At 41.5% G+C, this 24,215-nt stretch overlaps 1 protein-coding gene across 7 annotated transcripts in view; it reads right to left on the bottom strand.

Annotated features, from left to right (window-relative positions):
* Positions 1–24,215, bottom strand: part of CRIM1 (cysteine rich transmembrane BMP regulator 1) — a 307,580-nt gene that overhangs the window by 69,878 nt on the left and 213,487 nt on the right. For all 7 annotated transcript variants that reach the window (XM_075126992.1, XM_075126987.1, XM_048843698.2 and 4 more), the window contains one exon: positions 22,971–23,099. In XM_075126992.1, the coding sequence (XP_074983093.1) occupies positions 22,971–23,099 (129 nt within the window). The remainder of the gene's footprint in view (positions 1–22,970; positions 23,100–24,215) is intronic.

Here is a 24,215-nt window from a genome sequence, read left to right as displayed (position 1 = left end):
ACATTGCCAAGCCATCAGGTGTATGAATCCATATATAATCAGTTTTCCTTTTCTGTGCTGTTATATATTTTTAGGCATGATTCCATGATATGGAGAATAGCACATCCTTTACTAAATTCCTAACACTTAAAAGTGTGGCATAATGGTGAAATGTACATTTTATATATTGGTTGGGGGCGTGTGTGTGAGAAAACAGGAATACACAATATTCATTAATTTAGAGAGGGTAAAACAGAGGAAGAGACCTGGGAAATGACTAGCCACAGAGAAAGCAATAATGAAAAAGAGGACAAGAGAAATATAGGAAGAGAGAAATCAGAAAGAGAAGAATGGACCAGATGGCAAGTCAATGCAGACATACACAAAGAGAACAGAAATGAAGGTTGCTCACCTATACTGAAGTTCTTCGAGACGACCTCTGCACATTCACACTCTTGGAATACATGAATTGTGCGGCTTGGACCAGTACAACTTTCTAGTAGCAGTGCCTGTTGCAGAGCTCTTGTGTCACCTATTCCTCATTCAGAGGATGGGGTTATAAAAAGGGAGTGTGGTTTGCCTGCCAGATGAGTTCCTTTCATCATGTCTTCAAAGGCAAAACTGAAATTAGGACTCTAAGGAAGAGGGGAAGGAGGATGCGGAATATGAATGTGCAGAGGTAATCGTGAAGAACTCTGGTTACAGGTGAAGAACTCTGGTTACAGGTGAGTAACCTTAATTTTTTCTTTGCGAGTCCTCTGCATATTCCCACTTGGGAGTTGGGCAATCAGCACTTCTCCCTCTGGATTGTGGGACCAAAAAAACCTAGCTAAATAGATACTGTAATGCTACTTTACTAAATTGCTTATCAGATTCAGATTCCAGATGTAAACAGCAATATTTTGTGAAAAAATTGAGCTCTAAATGGCAGCTCTACAGAGTTTGAATATGGGAAGACAAATGAAGGCTTGTCTGCATGGCAAATCACTGAGTGGCAAGCCGAGGTTGTATCTACAGCACCCCAACTTGCTGAGCAATAACTCATCATGTGGACACTGTTACCACACAGTGAAAATCCTGGAGTACAGCCTCCACAATCTGAAAATTTTCACTGCACTGTAGCAGTATTCACACAGGAAGTTACTGTGTGGCAAGCTGAAGCATTGTGGAGTCACATCCTGGCTTGCCACGCGGTAACTTGCTGTGTAGACAAGCCCTCAGGGAGGCCAGGGAATGTTCTTCACTCTGAGTGTGTTCTAAGCCCTTCTGGAAGAGGCACAGGTGTGTGTTCATAAACACTTTTCAGTAGAGAGTCAGACATTTAGAAAGGCACTGGCATGTGACTGCCCGAGCTTTACTCTTTTCCCTATAAGAGACAAAGAGTCTAGGTGATTTTTTGTATTCCTTAGCCATACTCAAATAGAAGATTAATGCTCTCTTAGCATCTGAGTAGTGTTCCTTAACCTCCACTGAGTGACAGTGAGGCCTAGGGAAAGATCTTGGTAAGTTAAGATTGAATTCTGTTGCCACCTTTGAGAGAAATTTCAGGTTGGCTAAAGGATCACTTTATCTTTGTGAATAACTTTTGAGGGGGAGGGAGGGGAAGAAAGGGAGAGAGGCAGAGTCCAGCCATGACAGCCTATAGCTTGCTCAGTTTTCTAGAGGATATAATTGGTATAGAAAAGGCTGTCTCAATTGAGAGCTGAAATAGGGAACATTCTCCCATGGGTTTGAAGGGAGGATTCATGAGCTGAATAAGGACTAGAACATGAATAAGGACTAGACCATGCAGGTGAGGTTCTCTAACCACAGGGTAGACATTCATTAGCCCCTTCAAGAACCTTTTTACTGTATCATGGCTAAATATAGTCTTTTTCTCAATTAAGCTGTGATGAGCAGAGATGGCTGTGAGATATACTTTTACCAATGACATGGAGAGCCCCAAGGATTTGAAATACAGTACTCCAGTATGGATTGAACAGAAGCTGAAAATGGATTTCTGTTATAGCTGGTTCTCCAAAAAGATGACCTTTTCCATTTATGACAACATAGGTGAGTTGACTGTTTCCTGGAGGACAACTATATCTCCTGTACTGTTTCTGAACAGTTCCAGATTTTCCGAAGTCCTGTGGCCCATGGTGTTAAATGGAAAGAATCTGGGTCTGGATAGCAAATCTAACCTCTCTTCTGGTCAAAAGCTCTGGAATTGCAGGCAAAGATAGAAATCCCTTATGATAGTTGCAGGAGATCCAAAACCACTATTGTCTTGTCCAGGCCAGGGCTATTAGAATAACCCTGGCTTTGTCTTGCTTGATTTTCCTGAGAACTTCCTGCATTAGACGAATTGTGGGGAATGCATAGAGGATATCCCTACCACCAGCCCTGAAGAAGTACGATGAGATAGACTGGTTGTCTGCTTTTGCTCTGGAATAAAACCTTTGGAGTGGTGTCTTGTTGAAAATAGGTTTCTCTCTGGATACACTCATAGAAAGATGATGATGTTTACTACTAAATTCTTGAGTGATCCCTTGTGCTGATCATATAAGTCTCTGCTCAGCTGATCTGCCTGCACATTGTCCTTGTCAGCAAGGCAGAGAGTTACAGGATAAAAATTGGTGTACTGTGCACCACTCCTATAGAGCTACAGACTCTGCACAGGTGGCTATAACACGTCTCTCTCCACAACCCCCATCCACTTCTTCATGTAAAATACTGCTGTAATATTCTAAGGCGTTACCTGAACCACACTGCCATGCAGATGAGCGAGAAAGTACTTATGAGCCCAATATATTGCTCTAAATTTTAAAATGTTGATAGCAATTTTTTCTCCCTGGAATGCCAGTCACTTGTTAGATTCTTTTAATAAGCCCCAACTGGAAGCACTGGAGGTGACTGTAGCTGACGCAGCTAGGGGTTGAATGCAATCCCTTTGAGGGCATCGCAACACTGAGTCCACCATATGAGTGACAGGAAGGCATCTCTGGGTAGTGTCAATGTCATAAACATGCGGTCTCTATTTGGAATACAGCATCTTGCTAACCAATGTTGTAGAGGAGTCATCTTAAGAAATTTGTACAGAGTTAAATTGTGTGGCTGACGCTATAAAGCCCATCAACTTGAGGAAAAACATCACTGCTTGACAAAAGTTCTCCTGTATTATTGCTATTGCTGTAAAGATTTGGAAATGCCTCTCTTCTGGAAGAAAAGCTCTGCCTTTCTGAGAATGCAGAACTGCCCCAATACAATACTTGACCTGGTTTCTTGAACCTCAGTGTTTGGAACAAGGTACATATCTGTGATGTAGCTTTTGCTAGGTCCTCCTGTAAGGACACCGTGATAAGCCAATTGTTCAAGTAAGGGTACATAGATATTAGGACATCTCATATATGTTGCTACTGCTCAAAAACAGTTTGTGAATACTCCATCTACCATAGAGAGTCCAAAAGAGGACCCTGAATTGATATTGATCTCCTCCCATCACAAAGTGTAGATATTTTGGATGGGAAGATCTGATTGACAAGTGAACATAAGCATCTTGTAAATCAATTTTTGAGCCCCAAACCTGTCTTGGCAGGAATAAGGAGGCAGTGAGTGAGCCTAGGGTAAGCATGAGAAATTTGAAATTGACACATGAGAAAGAAAATGGAATATATAGCCAAAAAGAATGTGGGAGAAAAAAAGAGAGAGGAACAAAGAAATGGAAGCAGAAAGAAAATATAATATTGTGGTTTGTACACTTTCTTAATTTATTCAAACATATTATCCCAGTCATCTTTTAAGGATGTCATTTATTATTTTATTTTTTCACTGTTACTTTTAATTTTTTTAAACATACTGCAGATCTTGCATGAAATGTGGTGAAGGAGGGCAAAAGAATTCTTTCTTGGAGCCTCCATTAACATCAATAAGCTTTGAATCAGGCCCTAAGACACCATTATGCTTAACCTCAGCCATGATTTGGGACTGGAGATGCGCAAACAATTTCTTTCTTATATTTTGCTTTGATTAGTTCGTTGTATCACTTTTAGACAGCAGTGTTAGATTAGCATTTTATATCTTAACTCAGCACATGCTAGTAGAGATGTCTATTATACTATTTTGTACAGCATCATCAACGTACTCAACGCAGTAACATACACAGAGGATGACAACATCCTGCCCTAATAAGTTTATAATCTAAAAACATTATATGCCATCTGATGTATAGACTGGAAGATCCAGTGTCAACACAGTGCAGATTTTCTTAGTTAATAATTTTAGTGGTGATTTATTATTGAAAGGCTTTTCATTTGTAAGTGCTATTTGATATTACTACTAATTGATTACTCAATGAATTTGTATACTATGAAGTTCTTTTAAGACATTTATTATGTTCATATTGCCCATTTACTATGACTGTTCATACAAATATATGTATCTACTTTACTAGAAAGTTGTCCGATCTGCCATGCTCTGCAGATAAGTGACGATGAGCTCTGGCAAAGAGCAGAAGGAGCAAGAACCACAGCCAACAACTCTCCACTATAAATACTCTACTATCCCTAAAAGTGCACATCTAAGGATGGTCTGCAAAAGTGCCTCATTTGACCTCAGCCATTATGGTAGTACCAAGAGAAAGCAGCAGCTTTTAAGCTAGCTGGATCAGAAACCATGTATGGCTGTATTTATTAGAACAGATGTCATCTGAAAGCAGACGGGAAATCAGTGCAGTCTGCAGAACACAGGTGTAATGCACTTATTCCAAACTTGAACTAACAGGAGACCTACCACATTCTGTACTAGCTGAGGCTTCCAAAGGTCTTCAAAGACACAAAGAAGCAGAGAACACTGCAGCATTGTAGACATGAAAATTGAAATAGTGTGATTGACTGCAGTGAACTCCACATTATCATAGAAAGGCCACCTTCTCCTAGATATTGTAGGTAAAAAGAAAAAGTAATGGCATGAGCCACTGCTGTAACCTGAGAATCAAAGAGTGATCATGGCTTCAAAAATACCCCAAGCTGCTTATGAATCCATTAATGGAGGGATGTCACAGCCATTACCATTTCCTCAAGTTGCTTTCCATGCCAACCATCGTCTCAATCTTTTCAAGATTCAGTCTCGAAAAGTTAAGATCCTATATCTTAGTCAAACACTGGGAAAGCAAGAAAAACAATGTTGCAATTTGATATACAGGAAACATATAGTCCAGTTCCATCAGAATGTGGACAACGCTGTAGTAAAAAATGCCTAACTGCCTGTAACAAACTAATACACATTTTGAACAAGAGGAGTGGCAAAATGGAAAAGATGTAAGGGATACTTCCTGCATCAGAGGGCCATTGTGATGGGTGAGCAGCTACCCAGCTGCCCTGTTGCCTCTCAGAAATAGAGCCATGGAAGGATCAGCCCTGTCCATCATTATCGTATCTTTTAACAGTACCTAAAACGCCTCATGCTGAGCTATATCAAACATCGTTGATGTATTTAACAAAAATAATATGGACACGTGACCATTGTCCATCACTAAAAAGTTCATCACCAAAATTACTAATGCTGTCTCTATACCATACACAGGCATCATACCAAATTGCTAGGGCCTCCAAGAGATCAGAGGAATCCACACAGATCTCAAAATACCCTGTCCACAAATCTGATCGCTTTCTAAACAATGAGTATATGCTTTTATGTGCTGAACTCAAACCTTCCTGGGATATTTCCATATTTGCCCAGTGGCCTAGATATCCTGACCTCACATAGAAGTTATCAGTGCAGAAAAGTCTGGGACATTCCAACACCACTTAAGGTAAGGGCTCAGTCAATATTAATCAGCAATTCAATAATTGTTATTGAACTGCCATTTAACATTAACATAAATCAGGTTATCAAAAGGCTTTCATACTGACAGGAAGGATATTATTGATCGAAAATACTGAAATAGATAAATTAAAATCTATGGAAAAACCTTCTGAGAACTCTATGTATTTCAAACACTCCCATTAGTCAAATTTCTGTAAATCAGCATTTTTATTAAACATACTTTGTGTGTAAGGGAAAAGAAAAGGTTGGAACAAGTTTTATATGTTTTATTGTACACTACAATAAAGGATTATGTTTTTGAATAAATATTTAAAATCTGAATTTCAAAATATTTACATTTTCTAACAGCATGATATTCTGGAATTAACTTTGTAATTTTAGGTAAAATATCCCCTAACAAACATCTGATGCCCAGAAAGACAATGGATTTGATCCCAATGATTTTCACACTTAACATCTTCCCAGCTCTCTGACTGAATACATTATTCTGAGAATAGCCTTATAAATTGATACATGTAGATGCACAAATTGCATGAGGAAACCTGTAAGTGTGCAATGTGTTATTTCTGATTTACAATAATAAAGATCTGAGTAACATTCCTTAAATTAAATATTTCCTTTGTAATGATTCCAGCTCTCAGCTTCTTTTTTGTTACATTTCTAGCAGTTTCTTCAAAAGCAAGCATTCATACCACTAATTTCCTGCTTTTATAAATGAAATACCCTTTTTGTTTATTTCAAATCACTAATTTTCCATTCCAGTCAAAGCCACAGCACCAAAATTATTTAACAAATGCCTTGCTGTAGTGGCAGATCATCTTTGAGTCTGTAGGCATACCTATATGTCTGGATGATCGTCTTCTTCTAAATGCAATATTGACTACTAAGCTTTAATTCTGATTCCTGTGATGAATCTGTGCTCCGGTAAAATGATTACCCCCCTAATGGTTGAATGGCAAACTTAATGACAGAGATACCATTGCTGCAAGGAAAGCACCTCCATGCAGGTGCACTGGTCTCTACCTTCCTATGATTCAGACAGAATGTTGCTAAAGAATCTGCTTGCACCTGTACACCCAAAAGTAGCTCCTATGAGAAAACTGGCCTTTACTGTGGCTTTAAACTAATAAGTCTTCTGGGTTAGCTCAAAAAATGTATTTCACTAAGCAAAAGGAATGTTCTACATATTCCCATAGCTCAATGTCTAACAGCACTGACTACACATGTGTTGCAAGAGCGTGTTTGTATGACAGCAATCCCATACAAACAATCAACAGAAGAGCAAAAAGCAGAGCACAGTAGAAGTAATTAAAACCCTAAAAGCTCTGAAAATTACAGGAAACATGGATAGCAAAATGGTAAATATTGAGATAGACTTTTTACTCCACTTAAAAGTCAATGAGCACAAAAAAACCCCAAACCAAAACAAACTAAAAAAACCACAGATGAGCAAAAAGTTGCCATGTTAATGATGGCAGTGGTTCAAGCAATTGAAAGTACAATGTATTTGAACTGTTAGTGAAAAGACTGGATAGTTTAGGCATCAAAATCAATTTTGTTCCATAGTGTTCTCTAAATGAAAAGGTATCGGATATACAGTACATGCGGGCCATGTGTTTCATTATTGAGTACAGCAGCCCATTTATGTCACTGACAATTCTATTATAGATTTGATATTAAAAGTATTATTTTGCAAGTATGTGATCACACAAACCTCTTTGATAAGAGAGTAGGTGATCCATAGCATCAACAAGGTACAAAAGTGCTTACTCAGGGCTGCCCATGTGTTAGCCGATGGCCAAGGATGTTTGGTGAGGTGCCAGCTATGCCCGTTTTATACCATCCGTGACTTTAACCTCTAGGATGCACTGTCCCTTCGCGGCGGGCAGCCCGGGCTAGGCTGACGGATGCCCCAAGGTCCTAAACACCCGTGACTTTAACTGCTAGAGCTCAGAGCTCCTTCGCAGTGGGCAGTCAGGATTGACTGACAGGCGCCCCAAGAGTTTGCCCCGTGGAGGCGGCACAACTCAATGCTAGGCTCTTAGTACTCTCACCTAATGGCCAGGCTTTATAGCCAAAACGGCTGAGGTTCTTTAATTGTGTTGGCTGCTTTACAGTAAACCAGAGAAACGAGTCAGGCTTATGCACAAATGGTTACCAAAATTTATTAAACTAGATTCTAATCATGTGGTTACAAAATTGCTAGTGCCTACTTATTTAAATGTAGAGATGTTACACACACAAACAAGTTACAAAACTGAAGCCACAATCCCAAAGAAAGAAAACAAAGTATAGAGCTCTATTTCAAAATATGTGTACACTAAAGATAGGAGATCAGGTGTGGGTGCTTCTTACCCTCCTTGCATCTCTCGATTCCAGCGATGCCAAGCCAAGATCGGTCACTCAATTCCGCGGAAAGACGAATAAGGGACAAGGCTTAGGGACCCTCTTAGCTGCAGAAGCCTTGGGAGGCTGTCACTTATCTGACCAGCAGATAGATAGTGAAAAGCACTCAAAAATCATGGTGCTGTAGGTCCCATACTTATACCTCTGTACTCCTTTATTCTCTTTCTCCTTTCTTATGCCAAATTGGGGCTGGTCTGTCTGGGCGACGCCAGCTCTCGCAAGAGTAGTTTACACTTGCAAGGGAGAGAAACAATAAGTTTCGACTACTGGACATTCCTTTTATTAGGGTAAATATTTTCCCACCTAGGATGTTGGGGTGCGTGCATCACGCTATTTAGTAGGGGCTAAGAGCCATGTCTGTCACAGCTTCTCTGTCTGCTGGGAGCCTAATCGTTGTATATGTTCCCAGAGGCACATTGTAGCAGCACACCTGTGCTTCTCACAGCTTCAAAGGCTGTGCTGGAATTGATATTAAGTGCCCTGTTGTTTTGGCTCCCTTGTGTTCCCAGCAATGCTGGTCTGAGGGGGGGGGGGCTGGCTGTCTGGCTACACCATGTAATCCTTACTCATGGTAAGCAGTCACAGTGAACTCATTATAAATGGTGACAGGTTTCAGAGTGATAGCCGTGTTAGTCTGTATCAGCAAAAACAATGAGGAGTCCTTGTGGCACCTTAGTGACTAACAAATTTATTTGGGCATAAGCTTTCATGGGCTAGAACCCACTTCATCAGATGCATGGAGTGGAAAATACAGGAACAGGTATAAATACATGAAAAGATGTGAACTGCCTTACCAAGTGTGTTAGTCTCGTTAGACTAACCTCACACTTGGTAAGGCAATTCACATCTTTTCAAGTATTTATACCTGCACACGTGGTAAGGCAATTCACATCTTCTCATGTATTTATACCTGCTCCTGTATTTTCCACTCCATGCATCTGATGAAGTGGGTTCTAGCCCACGAAAGCTTATGCCCAAATAAATTTGTTAGTCACTAAGGTGCCACAAGGACTCCTCATTGTTTTTTCATTATAAATGAAGATTGCAGAATTTGGCATTCTGAAAAGCACAGCTAGCCCTGGAAGGCAATACAAGAAACTGAGAAGCTAGAGAGCAAGTGAAAAGCACAGAGTAACATTTGAGGAATATCCTGCAAAATCAAGGACAAAGACTGAAATAGTAAGACGGCAGATAAATTCAGCCCACAACTACAGCCATATAACCCACTGACATAAATGGGGCTGCATTGATGTAACATAGGGCAAAATTTGGGCTTGTGCCCTAGAAGCAGAAAGTGAAATGTGTGTTCAGGAAATAACTAATCAAGAAGAGTGAACTTGGGACAAAGTGCAACCTTTTTGGTGGGAAATATCATACAAATTTTTCATCATATGGTAAAAACTGTGCAAAAGGTAAAAGAAAAATCACTTTGCAATGGTGTGCTTATCAGGAGAGGCGTTTAAAGGACACTAAGATTTGAATGCCAATGGAAGATACGGACACAGCTGTGAGGTTTAATAGGGGCAATGGATAGAATGATAGCACAGCATACTGAAGTGCAAAACAAGTTAAGACTAAAAATAAATAGCATTTAGAAACAGACGGTACTGCTCACAGGAGCAAAATCAATACTGATGACATGGAAGATTTTGAAAGAGCTGAAGCAGAAGACAACACTTATGAAAAAAAGAGGTGATGAAAGCCTATGAAGAACTGATTGAGATGCAGGTAACATGCAGATTAAGGAGGATACAGCATAATGGTAAAGACAAACTATTTTTTAAATAGCTCCTACAGTAAATAGCCTTTTCTGGGAGAGAAGACCAGTGAAAAGCTGGGGATGATTAGATTTATTTTTAAAACAGTGAAATACCAATGTGGTCCAAAACCAAAACAGACTAGATAAGCAGCAGCAATTGCAGCCTGGGAAAAGCAATTTCCTGGCACATTCATGGGGTACATATACCATTCAACTGAAGGACATGATTCATTGTTAATGCATGCCCTAAGTAGAGTGCAGGTGCCTTGGAGACAAGAGTTAAGGGAAATGCGAAACAGAATGATAGTGTCAAGTATCAGAGGGGTAGCCGTGTTAGTCTGGATTTGTAAAAGTGGCAAAGAGTCCTGTGGCACCTTATAGACTAACAGACGTATTGGAGCATAAGCTTTCGTGGGTGAACAACCACTTCGTCGGATGCATGTAGTGGAAATTTCCAGAGGCAGGTATAAATATGCAAGCAAGAATCAGGCTAGGGATAACGAGGTTAGTTCAATCAGGGAGGATGAGGCCCGCTTCTAGCAGTTGAGGTGTGAACACCAAGGGAGGAGAAACTGCTTTTGTAGTTGGCTAGCCATTCACAGTCTTTGTTTAATCCTGAGCTGATGGTGTCAAATTTGCAAATGAACTGAAGCTCAGCAGGTTTCAGAGTAACAGCCGTGTTAGTCTGTATTCGCAAAAAGAAAAGGAGTACTTGTGGCACCTTAGAGACTAACCAATTTATTTGAGCATAAGCTTTCGAGAGCTACAGCTCACTTCATCAGATGCATACTGTGGAAAGTGTAGAAGATCTTTTTATATACAGACAAAGCATGAAAAAATACCTCCTCCCACCCCACTCTCCTGCTGGTAATAGCTTATCTAAAGTGATCACTCTCCTTACAATGTGTATGATAATCAAGTTGGGCCATTTCCAGCACAGCAGTTGCTCAAGCTCAGCAGTTTCTCTTTGAAGTCTGGTCCTTTAAATCTGCTATTGTGTGTCCAGGGAGGTTGAAGTGTTCTCATACAGGTTTTTGTATATTGCCATTCCTAATATCTGATTTGTGTCCATTTATCCTTTTACGTAGGGACTGTCCAGTTTGGCTGATGTACATGGCAGAGGGGCATTGCTGGCACATGATGGCGTATACTACATTGGTGGAAGTGCAGGTGGATGAACCTGTGATGGTGTGGCTGATCTGGTTAGGTCCTGTGATGGTGTCACTGGTGAAGATATGTGGGCAGAGTTGGCATCGAGGTTTGTTGCACGGACTGGTTCCTGAGTTAGAGTTACTATGGTCTAGCGTGTAGTTGCTGGTGAGAACATGCTTCAAGTTGGTGGGTTGTCTGTGGGCGAGGATTGGCCTGCCTCCCAAGGCCTGTGAAAGTGAGGGCTCGTTGTCCAGAATGGGTTGTAGATCAGTGATGATGCATTGGAGAGGTTTTAGCTGAGGACTGTATGTGATGGCCAGTGGAGTTCTGTTGGTTTCTTTCTTGGGTTTGTCTTGCAGCAGGAGGCTCCTGGGTACACGTCTGGCTCTGTTGATCTGTTTCCTTATTTCCTCATGTGGGTAACTGCTGAGATTCAGTTCATTTGCAAATTTGACACCATCAGCTCAGGATTAAACAAAGACTGTGAATGGCTAGCCAACTACAAAAGCAGTTTCTCCTCCCTTGGTTCACACCTCAACTGCTAGAAGCGGGCCTCATCCTCCCTGATTGAACTAACCTCGTTATTCCTAGCTTGATTCTTGCTTGCATATTTAAACCTGCCTCTGGAAATTTCCACTACACACATCCGACGAAGTGGGTATTCACCCACGAAAGCTTATGCTCCAATACGTTTGTTAGTCTATAAGAACGATAGTGGTGAACTAAAGTAATAGCCAAATGTCGCCCACAGACTGGGTGAATTCAATAGCATGTGTAATAAAGGTATCAGGACACTCAGAATGCGCGTGGATACCAAAGAACACAGTGAGAATATAACGTAGGAGCATTACTGAGAAAAATAATGAGATATGAGGCACAATATTTTACAAAATTGGATTAATCAGATGAATTTAGACACACACAATTAAGTAACAAAAATAAAAAAAATGTGTACATTTAACTTCAGATTGGCCTAAACCAAAACACCGAGCTTGAATCCCCCTTAACTTTGGGAAAGTGGGGACCCAGATCCAAACTTTGTAATACTGTTGATGTAATGGGCATACTAGAACCATGAATATGAATATGCCTGAACTTTGAAAAGTGTGGAATTGAATATGGTTTTATATCCAAATTTCACTACCTGGGCCCACTTCCACAAGTAACACATACTTTGGCTTCCATATTGGAAAAAGTTCTGGTCTAGAAATGTTTCATAAAGGATGATGGACAGAGACAGAGTCAGAGTCTACATTAACAATGCGGTGATGTGGCTAAGTCTTAGAAAGACCATATCACAGGCTGTTGGAGAATTAAGAAAAATGCATCAATATAACTGAAGCTCATTTGCTAAACAGGAGCTGATGTAATTATGACAAACGCTAGCAGCAGCTGGAATACAGCTGGGACTGACTAAAACACAAACAGTACAAGAAATGATAAAACTAGAATATTTTTCAAAAAATCCTTATAGGGAGCCTTGGATATAACATACTTCAAGGACAAGTTTATACCTAGTCTGACAGCTACAACAGTTGCCTTTAGAACATGCCAATGCTGGACAGACGTAGCTTCTAGATCATAAGGAGTGAAATCAAATTAATTAAATAATAGTTACAGGGCCAGTGTTAGCCTTTTTCAACCTGAGTAAGGAAACCAGTGTTTATAGATCATAGAATATCAGGGTTGGAAGGGACCTCAGGAGGTCATCTAGTCCAACCCCCTGCTCAAAGCAGGACCAATCCCCAATTTTTGCCTCAGATCCCAAATGGCCCCCTCAAGGATTGAACTCACAACCCTGGGTTTAGCAGGCCAATACTCAAACCACTGAGCTATCCCTCCCCCCAAAGAAAAGAAAAAAAAGAGGATGCTTTGGGGATAGGAGAGAGAACAAAGGGGCATGCTTTCATAGCAGAGGGGACCTTTTTGACTATAGGACCAACAGAGACTGAAGGAATCTGCCTGCAGTGGTCAGAGTGAGAGACTCCATGTTCTGGAGGGGATCCTGAATGCCTTAGAAAACTAATGAAATCACAAAGAATACTCGAGAGTAATGAGGAAACAGACAGGAAAGAGCATATAGGTGGGTTTTTTTAAACCTAGATCTACATATCTCTTGTGCTGTTTAAAGTAAAGAGTAATTGTGTTAGAAACCTTTGTAAAACCTGTGTCTGTTTACTTCAACTATCACATGTCCCTGAAGAAGTTAATTGTCAACAAGAGTGCCCACAAGGTTGGAAATCTGAAGGATGTGCTTAAGCAACTAGGAGGGGGTGGAGAGAATGGACTCTAGTCACAGGACCTAGGCAGTTGGACCACAGCAGTCTCAGAAGTGGGTTCTAGAAAAAGAATCTGCACTAAAAGTGTGCGCCTAGAGATCCAGGCTCAGGAAAGCTTAAAAGTACATAGATCTAACATGTGGACTCCAAACACAGCAGTCTGGTGAGTGTCCAGCAGGGGGAGCTTGATGATAGCTGTGACAGATTTCTCCCCCCAAGAGATATGCTCTAGTTCACCCACATCTATTGGAACTGAAGCAGGAATTAATTCATGGAAGTCTTATGGCCTGTGTTGTTCATGCAGGAAGTCACACTTGATAAAGGTACTGAGGGTACTGGAGATCTAATATGGGTCTCCATCCTCCCTTCTTCTTGGGGATTAGGAAATATTTGGAATAAAATCCCTTTCATCAATGTTGAGATGGTACTGGCTCTATGACTCTCCTTAGAAGTAGCAAGTCTACCTCCTATAAAGTATCATCTCATGAGAGTGGTCCTTGAAAAGGGACGGGGAACGGGCTTTTGGAGGGTGAAGGAAGAGGAACTTTATAGTGTAACCAAAGTGGATGGAGAAGGATCCAGCATGGGTTGAAGTGGACTCCAAGGCATAGGTTACTATCAGTTCTAAAGAGGATACTCCATCTTACACAGGTTGCGTCAGAGGTTCTAGAATCTCCTGAGACCCATCATGGTTGATGTCTCTTGGAGAAGGTGATGAGTGTCACAGGGTAGCTGGTCTCTGAACAGCTTGAGCCCAGCTCTCTTGGACTGGAGCAGCTGGGCTCTATCCAGCTAATTACAGTGGACTTGGCTATACCTGGGCCTATAAAGGGCTGCTATTAGGCAGCTAGGGGGAGAAAGGGCTGAGGCAGGCTGAGTCCAGAGCAGCAAAGGCCACACTGGAGGGGAGTTAAGTCCTGTGGTGAGTCCCTGGAGCCAATGGGGCCAGGGAATCAAGGAAGCAATCCCACAGCTGCAGTTCCAAGAGGGGATCAGAGCTGGAGGAGGCAAGAAAGTTGCCAGAAGCCGGAGACCCTTGGAAGGGGTGGCCCTAAAGCCTGGGGGCCAGGTTTTGACTTAAGACTGCCTTCTGTTTGTTAACCAGTGCCTTAAAAGAATAAACCCCCATAACTAAGTATGGCATGGCAGCACATGGTTGGAGGTGGATGCAGCAACAGCCCACCCTGTGACACTGTCCTTTTCCCATAGCAGAACTGCCGAAGAAAATGTGGGCTTCCATCGCCAAAGACAGTGCTGTCAAAACCATTGAGGAAATATCCCAACCACAAGAGGGAATAGCAGACCAGCTTCTTTCATAAAGCTCATGGACTGATCTTCCTTGTAAGAATCAGTTCTGACAGACAGCTCAGATTCAGATCTGAAAAGATGTTGATTTTCTCCAAAGCTGTGTAATCATCACCACAAAGTGTCTACTCTCTTTGAACTTTTGGTGTCAGCTCACAAGTGCGTGTCAGTGCTGATGATGTATGGACGGTGGTCAGTTCTTTGCCGTTACCAATGGTCATACCAGTCTATGCTCAGAGCCCTGCATGGAAACAAAATTTGTATCTGCATCTGATCTGCAAAATGACCCACTGATATCTGCAGACTTGCAGGGCTCTACATACAAAATTTTTATCTGCATCTGATCTGCAATCTGCAAAAATGGTCCATGGATATAAAGCGGATTAGCAGGGCTCTATCTATGCTCATGCCTCTTTTTACTCAGTACAGAAAGTGCTGAAGAGGAGGGTCTCTTAACCACAACCTTGATGGGTTTTTGAGCTTCCCTGAACCAGGCGCGAAGAGTCACCTGACCTCAATAGCACATGGGCAAATCAGATCCCCTCTCAGAAGTGGAAATAGAGCAGTATTTTTCTGTAAACCCTAGAGAGGGTTTCTTGCCCTGGTGGTGAGCCTGAGATGAGGAGTACTTGCCTCTACCTTTGCCTGTCCCTCCATCCAAAGTGGCAGTGCTGGGTAATGCGTTCAATATCTCAGCCAGCTGTATGGGGGGGAGGGGTCTGCCCAGCCCAGATCCAACTGGGACCTCAGAGCCTGTTCCATGAGGTATTTCCTAACCCTGAACCTCCTACACTTGATGGGTTCAGGGTAGGTAGGAGTGACAGATGCTACATTTAGCAGATATATAAGCTTCTCTGAGGCAGAGGCACCTCTGATGGTTGTTGCTGACTGGGAAGAAACAGGGCAGGAGATGCAGTTCTTGATGCCCAGAGTCCCAGGCATAATTGGAGTCCCATACTGGGAAGACTGTGTGCATGTGGTGTGGGTGTTCCCTGAAATCTAACTACTTAAACTAAACTAAGACTTTTTTTATATATGTTATTTAGAATTTATAATACTTGCATGTTCAATGTCGGAGAATCAACTCTGTGGACACTGGAAGGTTCTATCTTTGACCACGGAGCAGTAAGAAGGAACCGGAGAGGCGGTCAATCTGAACTGCGCCTTACACTCACAGATCAAAGCACAAGAAGGGAAAGAGTGCAGACCACCAGACACTACTAGCAAAAATCTTCTTAGGCACATAGTGCACAGGAGTACCCAGAGTAGAATACACACAGGGACCAGCATATGAAGAACAACTGATTTTAAATAGGACAGGAAAAGGCCCATGAGGACAGAACAAAAGAACTGTAGCAGGGATTTAAAAAGGGACCCTCTCTCAAGAGAGGGCAGTAGTCATTTAAAGGGAACTAGACCAAGGTCCAGGACCCTGCTGAGGAGTGTCTGAAAAGTTGGGACAGCCTAGTCTGCCATCAATGGATGCTAAACATTTAGGTAAGATACACACACGTAGAGTGTTTACTCTTTTCAAATCTGCTTTGTTCCCACTGCTAAAATAAACAATATTTTTGTTTTAAGAAGGCTGCCTGATCACTGTATTACTGGTCAGCCTCCTAAAGGGAAGAACTGCAGGTGCCCAAACTCAGTTGCACATGCAGGGCAAGAATGGTTGATACACATGGTACTGTAGCCCAGAGCCCGGTCTAAGAGTGGGAGAACAGTGGAATTCCGCCCACTGATAGCTAAAGGCATATGGTATAAACACCTACAGGGGGACACTCAGAGAGACCTAAAAGGGGACAGCAGTGCAGCTAACCCTGTAACAGTGACAAGTGCTATTTTAGCTGCAATAGTTATCAGCATGGAATCTTTTTTCCCCCCACAGGCATGGCACCTCAATGGATCATAGCTTGTCAGACAGAACTTCAAACAAATGGCCGATGCATGACCCTAAGGTGTGTTGAGCATGCCCAGCTTCCACTGAATTCAACAAGATTTGGGAGGGTGTTCAATACTTTCAGAATCAGGCCTAAAGGAGATTCAATTTAGTCCACAAAGAACCTTAAAGGACCTTAATTCAGAAATTCCATAAAGGAATTTAATCCATAAAGGACCTTCCACTTGAACCTCTATCCTAGTTTTATTATTTAGCCTTGTGAATTGACTTCTTAATTGCTGTCTCCTCTGGTATGTGTTCTTAAACTTAGATATAAGCTTATCTTCCATTTACTGTTTTTCACACAGACACTTTGGTGCTCTGGCCAATCTAAAATTCTGAAGTGGTCACAGAATTTCTTCTTATAGATCGTGCATTTCTTTCCATGTTTCTTTTCCTGATCCCTTTATTCATGGGCAGACATTTATTCCATAATTTTGATGTGAAGCAGGCTCTCATCCACTACCTAGACACAGCCATTCTTTTTATAAATCATCCAGGCTACTTATGTCTTTCGAAGAGAAATCCAAGAGGTGTAAAAGCTTTTGTTTTGTATTTTGTCTTCTAATTTGCAGACAAAGTTTCAGATACCAGATGGTCCTAATGTTAATTAAACAAGAGCTATGGCAGCATTTAAAGCATGTCTTTGTATAGTGTCCATTTCTGAGATTTGTAGTGTGGCTACAAGCAGCTACCTACATATCTTTACCCATTATTATTCTCTTGATGTTGAGACTAGATCATATTTCAGGAGAGCTGTTTTCAGTACCTTTTTAATTAAGCACTCCTCAGCCATCCTCTTAGTGTGGATTGCTACTGCTGGTTCATCTGCAGGGGTGGGGAACTGGCAGGCAAATTTATGAAGGAGAAAACTAGGGTACTTAACAGTAACCAGAATTTTCTGAATATATTGCCTCCACCGATCCACATTAACTCTTCCTCCTTCTCTACTGATTTCCAATACATGGATGAAAACGGAGGGTTGGAGCGTTGAGACTCTTGAAAACCCTGCTTAAATAAAATGTTTCATGAGTGTACTGAGTGCAGATGGCCCTAATAAGTAATTGCTTTAAACAGTTCTGGGATTTACATAGTACATATGGCTCCAGGAATGTGGACATGTACCGGCAATATCTTGAAGAAATATTTACTAGCAAGTAACCTGGCTTTTGTAGTCCTTCTTACAGGTTTTGTTCCATGTGACAATCCTCACACATCCAAGCCAGTTTGAATGAATTTTGCTAGTTTGATTTCATGAGGCATATATTCTTTACTAAAATCAGTATAGTGTTACCACCTATTGTTCTTCCTCCTCCCCCTTAGGGTATTTTTGTAATTATACTAGGAAAAGAGATCAAGTTTCTCCAGTATGATTTGTTCACCATAATACAAACCCATCCTGTTGAATGTGTATATTTTCATTATTCTCTAGGTGTTTATTTAAAGATAATATTTGTATTTTATTTTACTAGGGATTGAATTTAGAAATTTACCATACATTTACTGTCAGAATCACTCTTTTCTAGTTCTAAGAATTTATCTCATTATGTTTTTTCCAGCATTCTGGTATTTCCCCATTTTTTCATGCTCTTTCATAATTAATTGTCAGAGGTTCAATTCCTTTGTTAACCAATGACATTTATACTGAAGGATAAGGGTACCCTATCTCTGCCAGGACTCGTCTACTTTTCAGCAAGCCAAAAACCCTTAGGATTATGAGAACATGCATCGTGCTGAGAACCAGGAAACCCTGATTTCTAGACTCACTTCAGTAAATTGATGATGATAATTCTGTGCCTTTCGCAACCTCTATCATTGAGCAAGGTCTCACAAGTTAGACAAGCCAGAAACAGAACCCAAATCTTACATGGCAGATCCAAGTCTCAGACACTTAACAACATTAGCAAATATTTGTTCTTAGCTATGCCATCTGTTAGTTAGGGCCAGTCCTGCATATGTAACCCAGCGATTCTGGGTCCATAGATGAACACTGCCTTCTCCTGCTGCCAACTCAAGAAATTAGTCCTTTCGTTCCAGGGGAAGTTGTCTCAATTGCAGTGCTAAAGATTCAGGATTCAAACCCTGCTGTTCAGAGATTTGAGATTCTCAGGGGCCATGGGTCTCGAATCCCAGGACACAGCACTTTTAAGAGCCCGTACATTCCAAACCGCCACCCAGTGACCTGCAAACAGTCACCAGAACTTGAAGCTCAGATTTGGCAGAGGACTCTAGTCAAGGGATCTGGTGGGCGAAACTCCAAGGCTTCTCTTTAAACCAAGCAGAGGAACAGGAAGTCATGCCTGCAACTTGGTCTTTCCCTGCTTAGGACTGCCTCCCCTGTGCTACCTGACTGACCCCCTGGTATCTTGACTGCCAGCCTGCCCACTGGCCTGTCTTAGACTGACCTCCTGACTCTGCCTGTCTCCTGACACCTGGTTTGCCCTCTGGCCTGTCTCAGATTCTGGTCTCCTGGTATCCAGACCCAGCTGGCCTCCTGACTCCGAGCTCCCACTGTGACCACTAAGCCCAGTCACGCCAAGGATAAATTGTTATTGTTGCACATAACAATGTATTTTTGCCCTTAAAAACACTATGTTAAAATAATGTTATTGAGATAGCAAAATCAAGCACCTACAAAAAACCGAAATGCTAGGTTTAAGGTTCAACCTATTTTAGCACCATTGTGCATATCCATATGATAGTCTTTAATTACATGATCAGATACTATTTTTTCTACGATACCCCTACCTCATTCATTCAAGATGGATGATGTTCAAGAAATTAATCAGGGTGTGGAATGAGACTGCTTATAGAATTCCTGCCTCATTTTGTCTGGAAGTTGTAATCCATGTCAATAAAGTGGTAGGGGACTACAGGAAAAGAGAGGATGATCTTCTATTTAAAGGCAGGTGACTGCTACCCAGGAGAACTCAGTTCTATCCTTGCCTTTGCCATTAACTTGCTAGGTGATGCTGGGCAAAAGTCACTTTAACCAAAACTTTTCACAAGTGGCTACTAATTATACGTTGCTTTATTCTCTGGGTGCTCAACCTGGGGCCTAATTTGCAAAAGTGCTGAACAGCCACATTTTTTCCACACTCGTTTTTTCGTGTGTGTGTGTAGCTACAAACATACTAGTGTATACATTTTCTTATTATTTAACTTCTGTGGTGGAATCATTTTTTTCTTTTACCCAGGGAAAATACACTAAAACAGTACCAGAGATATATCTACATAAATGAGTTGATTTTTGTCTGATCAAAAAAGCCCTGCCAGTAAGTTATACAGCAACAGAATACTAGATTTCACACTTTGGTTTTAAGAGCAATTAAAATCTATAGTATAATAGAAATACCGCAGCACAGCTCTTCTCTGCTTTCATGAGTGGGAACTGAGCTTCATATCATTTGCAAGGAAGGCAGGTCTCAATTCTCAGCCTGCCACAATGCAATCTCCCAGAAGCATTCTAGCATTGACAGGATTGCATGACATACTTGAATATTCTGCATGCATGACTGGGCTTCAAAACTGGCAACAGTTCTCTAATTCAGAATACAGATTTGATTTCAAAAGGTAAAAAACGCTAGAGCATTTGGTTGACCTTTAGCAATATTTTCTTTATACTTCATTAGAGGTAAAATCCTATGTTCTACTGCACTACTGTGCAAGAAGTAGTGGGGAGGACTTAGGCCATGTCTACACTACCCCATACTTTGGCAAAACTTTGGTTGCTCATGAGTGTGAAAAAACCACTGACAGAAGTTTTGCCAGCATAAGCGCTCATGTGCACAGCACTATGTCAGCAGGAGATGCTCTCCCACCGACATTCCTACCACTGCTCAAGTAGATAGTTTTATTATGTCGACAGGAGAGCTTTCTATACGAGTGATCTTACAGCGGGACAGTTGATTGGTATAGCTGTGCTGCTTTAAGCTTGTAAGTGTAGATGTGGACTTAGGGACCCCTATTCTTTCCCATGCACGTAGTATGGGGATGATAGAAGTCAAAAATGTGCTGACTTGTACTCCAAAGTCTCAAAGAGGCATGGTCTGCTGTTTAGAAAGAGCTTTCGGACTTGAACCCATAGCTGCTGCACTCAGCAAGCACTGTGCAAGGTGCACATTTGCCCCTGTTTTGAGCAAAAGGTCTCCCTAGGGAGCATGGACTACTCCAGGAGTGTTTCTGCTTCTTCTCACTGCACCAGCCAATGCAAGATTTGGCAGAGGCAAGTGATTTGTTCTGCTTTAAGAAGTAAAGGGAAACTTCTGTCCAGATTTCAAAAGGCAGGAAATAGATATGCAATCCATCCCTGCTGCTGTTGAAGTCAATGGGAGCTTTTCTTTATTGTTAATACAACTGGTTCTCAAAAAAAATAAACAGTCAGAGCTACCACTATTATTGTTTACTTTACATATTATTCTTTGTTAGAATCTCTTACACTCTACCACCATCAGAGAAATAAACAAACTCCTCTAAATAACCTCCTTGGGCTTGGATCAGTCCATTGGTTCTTTTGGCTTCTGCTCGCAAAACCCAGTCTACAAGTACACCTCTATCCTTGTGGTAGAAAATTCCACCTGGAAGTTGCAGGACGTCCAAGAGCACAAGTCCCTCATAATCCTTGATCTGCTGGGGCACCTGAAATCATCCAGCTCAGCCTAGAAGGTGAGTGGAGTCAGTTAGAATGGAAACAGGGGCAGGGGACCAGAGCGATGCACTAATTCAGAACATCTCTGACGGTCTCCACTGTCAGGACTCCAGTGATGCCACCAATAGAGCTTAAAGCAGGGGTGGGCAAACTACAGCCCGCAGGCCAGATCCAGCCCGCGAGCTGTTTTAAGCCGGCCTGCAAGCTCCTGCTGAGGAGCAGGGTCTGGGGCTTGCCCTGCTCCAGCTGGGGCACCAGGTCGGGAGCCACACCATGTGGCTTGGCCCTGCTCTGGCGCTCCAGCCAGGGTACCGGGTTGGGGACCGCTCCACGTGGCTTCCGGAAGCTGCAGCATGGCCCTGCTCTGGCTCCTAGGCGCTCCAATGGCCTCCTCCGGCGCTCCAATGGGAGCTGCAGGGGTGGTGCCTGAGGATGGGGCAGCGTGCAGAGTCACCTGGCCGTGCCTCCGTGTAGGAGCTTGAGAAGGAACATGCCACTGCTTCTGGGAGCCGCTTGATGTAAGCGCCGATCGGAGCCTGCACCCCTGATCCTCTCCCCATGCCCCAACCCCCTGCCCCAGCTCTGCTCCCGCTCCCGCTCTCCAAACCCCTCAATCGCAGCACAGAGCACCCTCCTGCACCCCAAACCTCTCATCCCCAGCCCCACCCCAGAGCCTGCACCCCCAGTCAGAACCTGCACCCCTTCCTGCATCCCTGTCCCAGCCCTGAGCCCCCTCCCGTGCTCTGATCCCCTCAGTCCCAGCCTAGAGCACCCTCTTACACCCCAAACTCTTCATCCCCAGCCCCACATCAGAGCCCTCACCCCCTCTCACACCCCAACCTCAATTTTGTGAGCATTCATTGGCCACCATACAATTTCTATTCCCTGATGTGCCCCTCTGGCCAAAAAGTTTGTCCATCACTGGCTTAAAGTTTCTCTCCTTGGCAGAACTCCTAAGGTAGACTGACAGCTACACTGCAAACTCTCTCTCCTTGTGCGTGCAGAGGTTTCAAATAATACGTCCCCTGTGGAGTGATTCAAATTTTATTTTTCAGTTGTATGCTACAAACTCTCAATGAAATGTGTACCGAGAATCAAGGTCTGCTGTTTCCCTATGAGGATGCTAACATGACTGATATATGGACAGTGCTCCCAAGACACAAAGTTATATCTTTCTTGTAAAAGTCACATGCCAGATGAGAATCTGTGATATAAATATGAAGTGGCAGGCATCCAAATACTAAACCCAAGAAAACATGAACACTGCATTTATAACGATTTTTTTCAAAAAGCAAAAAATTATAAAGATTACACACCTGAACAAACACTTTTATTTCTATCAAAGCTAACCCATTTTTTTTAAAGTAGAGAAAAAATGAAATATCAAAGTTCTAAGAGAATTCCCAAGGGGATATTTTCAAGGAGAAGCCCAAAACTTTACCTACCTTTTTTCCTTAGCTGTTAGTTAAGTCTATGTAATACTTAATGTTTTTTCTCCAAACAAATGCTTCAATTGTATTTTTACAAACAAAATAATTATCAAAGGAAATAATCAATCCTAAAACAGTGAATTATTGTAATGTACCTGTGTACTGATTTCCATTTCAAACTTCCAAGATTTTATGCAACATTAAAATAAACAAAGGATTTTACCACATCTTGATAAAAAACAGTATGAACCACAATGATTTCTGTACTCACTAGTTTTGCACTGACAAATGCGGCAACCGTTTTGGTCCAGTCTGAAACTGTACATACAGTCTTTCTCAGTCAATGTGCAGTTCACCAAAATCTCACATGTGGGTGGACTTATTGTGATGTATGTTGGTTCTAATAAATAAGAAAAAGAAATAAATACAAGTAAGTATAATTGGTTAGAAATAACCACTCCCTTCTTGCAATATTTTTAAAATATAAAGCTTTATCATATTATCAGGCAAAAGCTTCTTCAAGATTGCTACGGCTGAGAGTACATATCAACGATTTAAGGTAAATATATTACAGGAATGTCGCAATTAGCACAAAAAACAAGCTTTATAAACCCATGAAATTCAGAATTTGGGTTTCTTTTAAATTTAATATCAACGTGTTAAAGGTATGGAAATGCACAGTTAGGGAACATAAAGAACCTTAAGTCTGCCTATGACAAACCACATAGAAATATAATGATTACGATTAAGGCACTTTTTAGTGTTCCTAGTCCCAGATCACACTAAACTGATTTTTCCAGAACCATTAGAGTTTTTTCCTCCCTCCCTTATGTCGTCACTACAGGGCACAGATAAAGATGTGTGGATTGGGGAAATCTGACGGAGATTATTCTTCAGCTCTTGCTGAAGGCGAAACTTTCAGTTATGAAGAATAACAAAAAATGACTTATTCCTATTTTTTTCAAATATAGCCAATACACAAAATTTCAGTGAATTTAAACTATATAGGGACACTGTTTTGTTAAGATAATACGAGGGTGGGGATCTGATTCAAATGAATGGATCTACAGTACTTGTACATTCTCAGAAAATTCATTCTATACTCAGAGGATAAAATGTTGTATTTTTGGGAAAGATATGCTGCATTTTTCATACAGAACAAAGAGGTTGAAAATCCCTGTCTGAAGTGAAAAATAACAACAGTAATAATGGGATTGCAACCAGCCACTCCAGAATTTTTTTTTCATCTTTTAGCAATACTTAGTATTTCGATTGCATTTTAAAACATTTAATAGTTTTCACAAAAGCCCAGATGGTAGCAAAGTATTTGTATCCCAAGTTTAAACTAGAAATACTGATTATATATATAAAAACCACCAATTATTAAACCAGTCTTGATCCTGTAAACCCTTATTTCACTCAGCAGTTCCAATGAAATCACAGGCAAAAGTTTGCCATCTTTTACTCTCCCTCCAGTGTCCATTAGAAGGTTGCATCAAAACCACTTAGCAACTTT

Source organism: Caretta caretta, chromosome 3 (assembly GCF_965140235.1).
Source record: "Caretta caretta isolate rCarCar2 chromosome 3, rCarCar1.hap1, whole genome shotgun sequence".
NCBI lineage: Eukaryota > Metazoa > Chordata > Testudines > Cheloniidae > Caretta > Caretta caretta.
The sequence above is the reverse complement of the archived record's forward strand: the minus strand, read 5'-3'. Positions and strand labels throughout refer to the sequence as shown.